This window comes from Paramormyrops kingsleyae, chromosome 6, assembly GCF_048594095.1.
Source record: "Paramormyrops kingsleyae isolate MSU_618 chromosome 6, PKINGS_0.4, whole genome shotgun sequence".
NCBI classification, from domain to species: Eukaryota; Metazoa; Chordata; class Actinopteri; order Osteoglossiformes; family Mormyridae; genus Paramormyrops; species Paramormyrops kingsleyae.
The window spans coordinates 8,362,604-8,373,363 of record NC_132802.1 but is presented as its reverse complement, the minus strand read 5'-3'; the positions used below and the strand labels follow the sequence as shown (position 1 = coordinate 8,373,363).

The window sequence follows — 10,760 nt, the reverse complement described above, 5'->3', positions numbered from 1 at the left end:
CAACAACGAAATCACAAACCCAACTGTGGGATTTGAACCAGTGACCATCCAATCTCAGGCATGGCATCCAAACCAACAGTCACACACCATTGTCCCGGATGAAGAAACTCATTTCAACTAATATTATAACATGACAGTTTAACCATCTTTTCTCTAAGTAAAATGTTCAATTTCTACTTCTTTTGTGTGCCAAAAGTCAAATTTAGAACAAAAACCTTTTAATTTATAAACACTAACATAAAACGAACTAATGGATTAACTATGCAATATATCGATATCTTAATATAGCGAACATATCTTAATAATGAATTTGCTGTGTAATCTTCCCATTGATTATAGTTTCTATTTTTTGCAGGATGTTCACTAATTCGGCATAAGAATTTAGGCTTCCTTATGAACTCTCTGCTTCTAATTTAGAATAGATGTCAGTCTTGTTTGGTTGCATAATTTTGATTATTAGTGGCTTTTTGTCCTTGTAATGCTAATTTGACTAAAAGCACAAGGGTAACCATGTGTAGGCTACTGGATAATAAACAATATTTTGAGTTTTGATATTAAATAAAAGATGCGGCTCCCACTGAAATTAAAATTAAAGCCCGGAGATTACTTTCTATTTTGTTCCTAAATTATACTAATGTGCGAAATAAGACGTTTGGTTTTCGTCTCAGGCTCCGTTGCAAATAATGCTGAGGCGCCGCTAGCGGAGTAACATGCGGACCTTTGCCGGCTGCGAGCGTCATTCGGCGCTTCCGCTATCATGCCCCGCCTACAGGTCCGGCACCGGAAGCGTCCGCTAGCGCCGGTTGCAAATGTCATGTTCGGTTGCAGCGGAATCACGCGGGACCGAAATAGCGGCTTACTGGCACTGTAGTTTACGCTAAGTTTGAAAATAATACGTATTTAATGTGTTTTATGTGAACGTAGGTGAGATATGGTGTGCTTTTGTTTTCTGTCAGTAAAATCTTATTGGCTGTAGTTACTGCTTTACTCCCTATCGAATATTTACTGCACAAAATAGGTGGATTCGCGAGTCAAATTATAGTTGCGTGAAGTACGATGCCTTTGATAAGTCTCAGAGGGGTTGCAGTGGATTTTCCTTTCCCTCCATATCCTTGTCAAGAGTATTATATGAGAAAAGTAATTGAGTGTCTACAGGATGTAAGTGGTCTCGTTTAACTATTCACAGCTTCTTTTTTATTATTAAGGTCGTTGTTCATATGAAGATTATTAGGTTATATGGTAAAGATGCAGCTAGCCACTTAAATGAATTTCTTCATTGCTTATTTCACCGTAGAATCGAGTAAATATTGCTCTTATTTGCCGGGAAGGTTTCGAACATCTCTTTTTATATTAGCCAATCGGATAACACACAAGTGCTTGAGTGCAATTTCATTGGTGCGGGCTCCTGAATGACATTTCAGATGGCCAATCTTTAAGTCTGGTCGGTCCGTCTTGAGCATCTTCAGTGTTAATTGTGGTCGTTTTATACAGTTGATTTTTGTTTGTTCCATTGTAAACGTAAGTTTCATTACACTGAAAGTCTCCGTGCAAAATCTTTTTATGAGAACAACATGTGTTCTGTTAAACTATAATTTATACTGCGCTACACTGTTAAACAGTTTTGAATTACATTGATGGTACAGTAAGGTTTCCAATTCAAAAGGGAAGAACAGGTTTCATGTGGAGAAATAGTGAGAAATTGCTACTGGTGGTAGCCAGTGGTGAATTTATGTACTTTGAATTCAGAAGGTTGCTGTTTTAAGTTCCTGCTGTTGTCCAACGGAGGAGGTGCCCAGTTGGGCTGCTACAGTGAAATGAGCCATTGTATAAATTGGCAACCAAACCGTGATGAGAAAAAAACGTTATGGGAAAAAAAGCACAGTGGTTCAGTTAGTAGGGGGTTCAAATCTCACACAACTCCTTGCTGTATGAGTCTGTGTTCCTCAATGAACTGTCATCCCATCCAGGGTGTGCCCTACCTTGTTCTCTGTGCTGCTACGGATAGACTCCAGGCACACCACAACTTTGTACTGGATAAGAGGTTATGGAAGATGGCTGGATGTTTGAATGAAACAGGATACCATTTGTGATTAAAACATTGATGCACCTGTCAGACCTAGGTCTTGGCTTTGCTGTTTTTGCAGAAGGTCAATGGTGTTCTGGAGAGCCCAACTGGCACAGGGAAGACACTGTGCTTGCTTTGTGCCACACTGGCCTGGAGAGATCACTTCAAGGACAGTATCTCTGCCCGCAAGATCGTGGAGAGGATGGGCGGAGCCGAACTCTTCCCCGACAGGCCCATGTCATCGTGGGGTACCAGTGCTACCGATGGGGACACACCAGGTGAGGGTCATGTTTCCTTCAACATCTCCATGTCTCACTTTTGTCCCTTCCTGTTTTGTGTAGGCAGGGCTCCATGGTGTCAGGCTGACATCTGCAGCGATGACCCTGTTTCCTTTGTCGGTTTTATGGTCTATTCAGAGCAGTTTCACTTGAGCCACAATAAGCATTAGTATGTAAATTCTTTATTTTTGTATGTCACTATCTCTTTTTCTTTGCATACCAATGTCATACATAACACTGCATTGTGTAAACCAGGGGTCTCCAACTCCGGTCCTGGAGAGCTACTATCCAGTAGGTTTTCTGTCCCTCTTGGCTTCTGATGAGCCACACCTGTTCCTGTTATTTACCTGAGAAGAGGTGTGGCTCATCAGAAGCCAGGTAGGATAGAAAACCTACTGGACGGTAGCTCTCCAGGACCGGAGTTGGAGACCCCTGGTGTAAACAGACCTCGTTTTACATCTGAGGTCATTCTTGTCCTGTTCTTTTGGATGAAGTTTGGAATTTTTTCTTTTAGCCACGCAGAAAATGCAGAGAGGGTCCTCCTTTAATTTTTGTTGTCCTGTTACTTCAATATAAATAATTTATTCACTTTTTGTAATTTGTGTTTTGACATCTAGAGCAATTCCTTTGAATATGGTTTGTTTTTTGCAGTTTAACAGAGGCATGTTTTGGTTACTAGGGGTGTATCGATATATCGAGTAAACGGCAAACGATCCGATTCATCGATGTGACCACATAAATATCGATACATGCGTTTTTATTTTCTGGCCTGTTCCAGTATTGTTTTCATGATCAACTCCGACATATACATGGTCTACCCCAGGGGTGCCCAATACCTCGATTGCGATCTACTGGTCGATCACAAAGGTAGTGTGGGCAGATCATATGGCATAAAAAACAGAGGATGGATGACGTGTTCAACCGCGCCAGCTGCTGCAAGCTACCGAGTCGCCTAGTTAGCCTCCAATTTATTTCTACTAAACTTAAGAAAGGGTATAAAAATGAATGGGGGAGCTGGACCAAGTAAGAAGCCTCTAGCACAGGAGAGGGTCATACGAGCAGCTCATGACAGTTATGGACATACTTTTTGTTACAATTTTGTATTTGTCTGGAGAAGACTTGATTCAAAATAAAAATTATTCACCATGTTAATCTACATACATCCAAAGTTTTTATTGTTACCTTATTTTACTTTATTTTGCTTGATTTATGGGACTTACTTCACTACACTAGATTTTGTTTGCAGTTCCCAATAAAATATGATAAAATACTAATTATATTTACCTTTTTTAATCCATTCAAATGTAAAGTATTGTGTGAAATTTCATCATTTCGACTACTATCCCCAGTATCGAACTGAATCGAATCGAATCGTATCGCATCGTATCGTGGGAATTTCTGAGGTATCAAAAAAAATCGAACCTTTGGGTTAAGGAATCGATACTGTATCGTATCGCGAGGAAAGCTGTGATTTACACCCCTATTGGTTACCCAACACAAAGTGATTATGCAACCACATTTTGATATGCTTAAATGTCCCAGTGGTTCCAGGAGGGTCTTTGCCTTACTAATGTCGATTGATTTGTTTCTCCTGCACTGCTCAAGTGAAATATCTGTTTGTATAATTGGATCAGATTGTATGTTATGGTAGCATCAGCTAATGTAAGGTATTATTAACATGGACTGTGCAATGCATCTGAATGGTGGGGGGGGGGGGATTTCAAGGCAGGAATTGGGGACATATTCATTGAAACAGACACATGTTACTCAAGTATGACTCAGAACAATTCAGGCTTTTATAAATAAAGTTTTATCAGTCTGCTTTAAGGAATTGGTATGTCATTTTTTTCGTAATTGTACATCACTGAAATCTTAATGCCCCCCTCCCCCAGCTCCAAACTCTGTGATTACATATCAGTATAATTTTTAGCCGTTAGCCTTTTCTGAGTGGTCATGCAGCACCTCTCATACGCAGGACTTAACACACCATGCCTATAATTACATTGTAAATGTGCAATTTTGCTAATGCTACATTGTTTCTTTAACTCATCCATTTCAGATAGTTTTCTGAATGCTTTGGCTTAAATCACTTTATTTCGCTCTGCATCCCTGTTGAAAAACTGCCACATGTATCATTTGATGCAGTGCTCGTTCTCCGTAACCTCTTGTAGCGGCTGGTGAGGTCACAGCTGCCGGTCACATTAAAAGCTTTGGTTATTTTACAGCTTATTATACCGACATTCCGAAGATCATTTATGCCTCCAGGACTCATTCGCAGCTAACCCAGGTTATTAATGAGCTGAAGAACACTTCGTACAGGTAGCCTTTCATATTTCTCACTCGCTTTTCTTGGTCCTGCTGGCACTTTTAAAGGACATTTTTTGCTATTTTAATTTTTTTGTAAAATGTGGAGGTCATTGGAGAAATTTGAAGCCGAATGGGGCACAGTGGGTAGGATTGGGTGGTTCAAATCCCACCTGGCTCTGTGTGCAGAGTCACTCTTCAATTCAAGCGCATGCAATTAGGGGAACTAGCATGTTCATGTTTGTGTCCCGTGAAGGACATTGATCCCATCTATGGTATCTCCCACCCTTTTTCCCCATGCTGTCTGAAATAGACTCCCCCCCCCCCCCAAATTGGGGGTGTATTTCCGCTGATTCATGACATTGTTTTTATAATTAGATTTAACAGGTGGAGTCATTTTATGATGGAAGGCGTCGTTGCTTAATTGTATTGGGAGGAGAACATTCTTCTTCTGGGCTTTTTCTTTTGTCATCAGCACAGTAGTTTTATGTGACAATATGCTTCTGCTCAGCAGTCACCCGAATATAGAGTCCTATACAATGTTACTGAGGCCAGGGGTTCCCACTACAGACAATCACTTATTTAATTTGATACATAATTGCCTTCTTTTATATTGCTTTCTCATCTTGTTTGTTTTATGATAGAGCTTTGTAGATTGTGTATGTGTTTTTTTAATTTTTTTTTATTTTGTGATTTCTTTTGATTATGTACTATAACAGTTGTACCTTAATGAAGGTTAAAGCCCGCTATACAGACAATGTGTTCCATTTGAACTGGTGGTTATTTAACAATAGGAAAGTGTCTTTCTCATGTAATCTGCACCACAGACATCTTCGTGTTCCTTCGTTCTCAGGCCCAGAGTATGTGTCCTGGGGTCCAGAGAGCAGCTGTGTATCAACCCTGATGTGATGAAACAGGAGAGCAACCACATCAAGGTAATCAGTCAAGTCCAGGTTTCCCTGTCACGCTGAGAAGTGGGTCCGATCTCTCGGGTCGCTATGGCCTTTTCTTTGAACGGAAGGCTGAACCTGAGGCTGGTTCCGGCATCTCAATTCCGCGACAAGAACCTAGTAATTCATGCGGTAAAATGGTTTTCCACCTAATTTTCATTGGTTATCGTATAAAAATGAATGACGTGTGTATACGGGTTCCCCTGCTATATGAAAGTAGAACTTTCCCGTGAAACCTTTTGTAAGCCGAAGTGAAGAATCAATTACCATTTTATATGGGGAAGATTTTTGAGCATTCCCAGACAGAAAAAATAGCCTACCAAATAACACCTAAAACTTAAAATAAGGCTAACTTATAGTAAAAGCAGGAATGGTATGATACACACCCTTTTATTTTACTGGGCAATTAAGTAAAATTGAGGCCACGTTTGTTGATTATGTAACACCAAGCCTAAATTAAATCTGACCATAAACACTGCTCACGCAGCAGACGACTCTGAGTTGTAGCCATATATGGGACTTGTAGTTCAGAATATATAAATCCTCTGGGGATGATTTGTTTTTAAAAAGCAGTCTCATCGTTTTCTGCTTGCGTTTGGTATGACACTGCGACGGTTAATGCTGCCTCAGGTGAGGAAAGTGGGGGCAGTTTCTGTTCTATTGTTCAGTCTAACTGTCCGTAGTTCTGCTAAACTGTGCTGACGTTCTATTTAGTTTATGGTGATTTGTCATGTGGTGCCGTGAGCAGCACTGTCACCTTCCATCTCTGAGGTCAAGATGTCTGTGCCTTGTAGTCAGGTGCTTTGGCATCTCTGAATTACCCATAGATGTGTGTGTGTGCCCTGTGATGCACTGGCATGCAGTTCAGGGTGCTTCTCTACTCTCTGACCTATGCTGCCTGGGATTGGCTCCAGGCCCCCATGTGACCCTATACTGGACAAGTGGTTGGAAGATAGATGGATAAGTTGTCATGTGAATTTCCCCTCAGGGATTAATAAAGTTTATCTATTCTATCTCAAGGCCTGCTGTGGCTGACCTTTATGCTGCATCTGTACCGGTTACATGTAGGTTAACTCCTGTGGTTCTAGAAGCAGAGCATTGTGCTAAGGTGGTCGGTTCCAATCCCTGGCAGCACAGATAAATTGTAATCCTTCCTTTTACCCCAAGTCACTTTGGATAAATGTGGCAGATAAATGGACTAAAATGTAAGTATTGTCTGTTGCTCTCGGTATTCGGTTGTTTACCAAGCATGATGCCGAACAAGCATCACCTAAACAATGTATCGTGTGGATGGTGTGCAGGTTCCCATTTCATGGAATCTTTTGTCGCTCTCAGGTGCACATGTGTCGAGCGAAGATCTCCTCACACTCCTGCATCTTCTACAACAACGTTGAAGGTACGGAAGAGACCGTACACTGCTTCTGAACAAATCCAATCGGTTATGCAGTTCCTTCACATTATATTGGCACTAGCTTTTCAAAAGGCTTACTCTTTATTTGCTCGTTTTAGTTAGCTTAGTTCTTTTAGAAATGAAACAGCACAGGCTTTATCCAGGAACTTGACAGCATACGATTAACTCTAACGCGGCTTTGTTAATGCATCACGCCATTTGACTTTCTCTACTTACGCTTTTCCAAAGTGGCAAATTCCAAAAAAAAAAAAACACTTTTCCCCAATTATTTGATTAATTTTGTATTGGTGGGTCTGCCGTTGTTGAGTCGAGAGTGATGACCAGTGACTCCCAGATCGCCTGGAGATCCTCACTGATGCATGAGTGGCCCTGTTTTGCGTTAGAGAAACGCTGAATGTCTTTGGCCGGTGGATTTTTCAGCATGTTAATTTGATGCAAGAATTAAAAATTTATCTCACACAGATGGAGCTTTTTGTGGTCTTTAAATGCACTCTTTTAGATGGCTGTCACAGTGTATACTGTGACTTATCCCTGGGGATTAGGGGGTTGGGATCAACACAACTATGTTTTCCTGAAGACCCTGTCCACATCCTTGCCTGTTTTAATTGTCTCTGTGTCACTAATATCTTAAAGCAGTGGGATTGAAAAGCAATGTGAGGGTTTTTGGAGGTGCACGACGTCTGGCTTATTTGCTAGTTTTTATCATGAAATTTGAACAATGCCGCGCTACGCTCCGAAATCACGCTGACTTTTTTATTGTTGCTTTTCTGTTCCAGAGAAATGCACCGACAAGGAGCTTGCGAACACAATTCTGGATGTGGAAGATCTTGTCAAAGCTGGAAACAAACAAAGGTCAGCTGTTTGCTCTGGACTGAGAGGTCCTCCAAGAAATGATGCTTTTGAATGGTGCTCTTAACATCCTGTCCCAGGGCTTTTAAACCACCCCCCCAGTCTAGACCATCAGGCACTTCTGCATGCATTCCTCAGTCAATAAGATGACTCGTATATATTTTAGTATTTATTTTTATTATCTCAGGATTATTCCTGATCTCAAAGGGCGCTGGATTAGGATTTAAGGCCAGGACTCAAGTTATTTACATGATTTTAAAAAAAAATTCCTGAGGCCTTCCTGGGGCCTTTATTCAACTCAGAAATATCATCAAGGGAATCGTAAGTGACGGAGCTTCCCCCCCCCACCCCCCACCCCATAAAAGTCATGTGTTATGCGTGATTTATTTTTGCGACATCAGTCCCAAATCCGTGCGTGTGTTGAATGACAGGTCAGCTGTCCTTATTAATTCAGCAGTTAACTCATTAGCATGTCACCCCTGTTTTATTTTGCCTGGTGATTTATGTTAAACCCCCACTGTGTGATGAATAAACATCTGTTAGGAGCTACAGCGTGTATCATATGGTTTAGTGTGTTAAATGACTTGTTCATCTGCGTAAAAAGAGGGCGTGCATATTGCCGTACAAAGGCAAAATGGCGTAACTGCGTGCTTTATCAAAATTCAGCTATGCTCTGTTTCATCTCATGATAAATTATTTTAATGTGGCTATGCCCGGTTCTGTAGAAAAGAGTGTGAAGATGATAGTAATTACAAAATTCACACTAAAACCAAGGCAAAACATCTCTCTTCTCAGTTTGTGTCAGAGTTTGCACTTTTTGTTACCTGCTGCTACATAACACATTTCTATTTGTTACATAGTTTGCATTCTGTATATTGTGTACAGAACGTTTGTGTTCAGTATTGCTATTACGTACATATAGTCACATCATTCTATTCATGTTACATAGTTTACATTCTGTATATTGTGTACAGAACGTTTGTGTTCAGTATTGCTATTACGTACATATAGTCACATCATTCTATTCATGTTACATAGTTTACATTCTGTATATTGTGTACAGAACGTTTGTGTTCAGTATTGCTATTACGTACATATAGTCACATCATTCTATTCATGTTACATAGTTTACATTCTGTATATTGTGTACAGAAAGTGTGTTCAGTATTGCTATTACGTACATATAGTCACATCATTCTATTCATGTTACATAGTTTACATTCTGTATATTGTGTACAGAAAGTGCCACATTCTCGCTGCTATATTCTGCACAGTCTGTTCATTTATACACTGTGTGTCTGCCCTCCTGTCGTGTCGTGCACTTTGTGTTAATCTGTACTTTACCCCTGTCATTGTGTACATACACCCCCCCATGTGTCTTATGTTGCACCGTGGTCCGGGTGAACAACATCTCGTACCACTGTATACTTCTGTAAGGCTGGCGCAGCAATTAAGTTCCACTTGATGTGATTTGAGAGTAGTTACTGTGTTTTGCCTTTAGGGGGCAGTATAGGCAACCTGGTTGATGTTCCTTAGTGTTATGTTCCAACAATTATACCTTAAGAATGAAGATCTGTTTAGTTAGTTTGGTATGTCCATGTTTGCTTAGCTAATATTCCCTCTGTTCTGTAGTAGCCTTTCTAGGGAATTGCTATTCCTGGTATTGGAATTGCAGGGGTCTGGGTTACGGGATGACCTTCATTCCCCAAAATCTCTCTCTTCCTCCTTAATTGCTTTATGTGTAAAAATAGGTGTTGTTTGAATTGTTCCCAGGTGTGCCAGAATATTTCACAGAGCACCGTAGGTAGTAGTTTTATAAATATGCCTGCCTTGTAATGCTGCTCCCTAAGGTTTTGTATAAAAATGTCCCTTAGAACAAAATTATACCTTGATAAATGAACTGAAACTAAAAAAACTTGTTCTGGAATACTGATCGTGCATGTTTATGTTAGTAGCGTCACGTTTTCCCGGGGGTGTTGGTGTTGGGGTGTGGTGGGGGGGGGCAGCCTGGCCATTGTCGCTGAGCTCTGCTCTCCTCGCTACTCAGGGTGTGTCCTTACTACCTGGGTGTGGTGGGGGGGCAGCCTGGCCATTGTCGCTGAGCTCTGCTCTCCTCGCTACTCAGGCTGTGTCCTTACTACCTGGGTGTGGTGGGGGGGCAGCCTGGCCATTGTCGCTGAGCTCTGCTCTCCTCGCTACTCAGGGTGTGTCCTTACTACCTGACTCGCTCCCTCAAACAGCAGGCCGACATCATCTTCATGCCCTACAACTACCTGCTCGACGCAAAGGTAAGAACTCGCTCGTCGCGCATGCTCACGCCCAAGAAATGAGGCCACTTTTTTCAAAACCATAATTTACTTAATCATCCTTATTTTATTTTTGCTGCTTTTGAGTACAGCCTGTAAAAAGGGGCCGTTTGCAGAGCTATTGAGCAGCAGTGAACTTGCAGGAGGAGAGTCATGCTGTATGTTGCAGCGAGATGAACGCATTTACGTTACAGTCGACCCTTCCGCATCGCGGCGTTCCCCATTCCCCAGTACGCTTTCAATATATTGCGTGGTCGGCATAACAAGTTAAATTGGATTTTTTTGAGAGTTCTGCAAATGGCGCAGATGACACTCAAAAAGCTTAATAACTCATAAATGCATAAAATACATAAGTGCTGGTTTGGAGGACGCCAAGCGTGTTTACGGCAGCCTCCCATGATATCCCACGGTGATCTCGCTTTGTATCTCGCGGTTCCCGTATTGTATGCTCTATGCTAACCAAGGGAAACAAAAGATTATATGAGGTTTATCCAGGTCGCATTATACTTATTAGTCATGCAGTCCCTGGAGTTATTGGTGGTTGCGGGCCTTGCTGAAGGACCCGATGATGAAATCCCACTGCCAAAGCTGGGATTC

The 10,760-nt window shown here is 41.3% G+C and overlaps 1 protein-coding gene across 5 annotated transcripts in view; it reads left to right on the top strand.

Annotated features, from left to right (window-relative positions):
• Positions 1-754: 754 nt before the first annotated feature.
• rtel1 (regulator of telomere elongation helicase 1) overlaps positions 755-10,760 on the top strand; it is a 32,209-nt gene continuing 22,203 nt past the window's right edge. For 2 of the 5 annotated variants that reach the window (XM_023835195.2, XM_023835198.2), the window contains exons 1-7: positions 788-1,158; positions 2,145-2,343; positions 4,569-4,662; positions 5,501-5,582; positions 6,933-6,993; positions 7,785-7,860; positions 10,061-10,145. In XM_023835195.2, the coding sequence (XP_023690963.2) occupies positions 1,057-1,158; positions 2,145-2,343; positions 4,569-4,662; positions 5,501-5,582; positions 6,933-6,993; positions 7,785-7,860; positions 10,061-10,145 (699 nt within the window). In that variant the 5' untranslated portion in view covers positions 788-1,056. The other 3 variants (XM_023835196.2, XM_023835197.2, XM_023835199.2) reach the window with 3 other exon arrangements.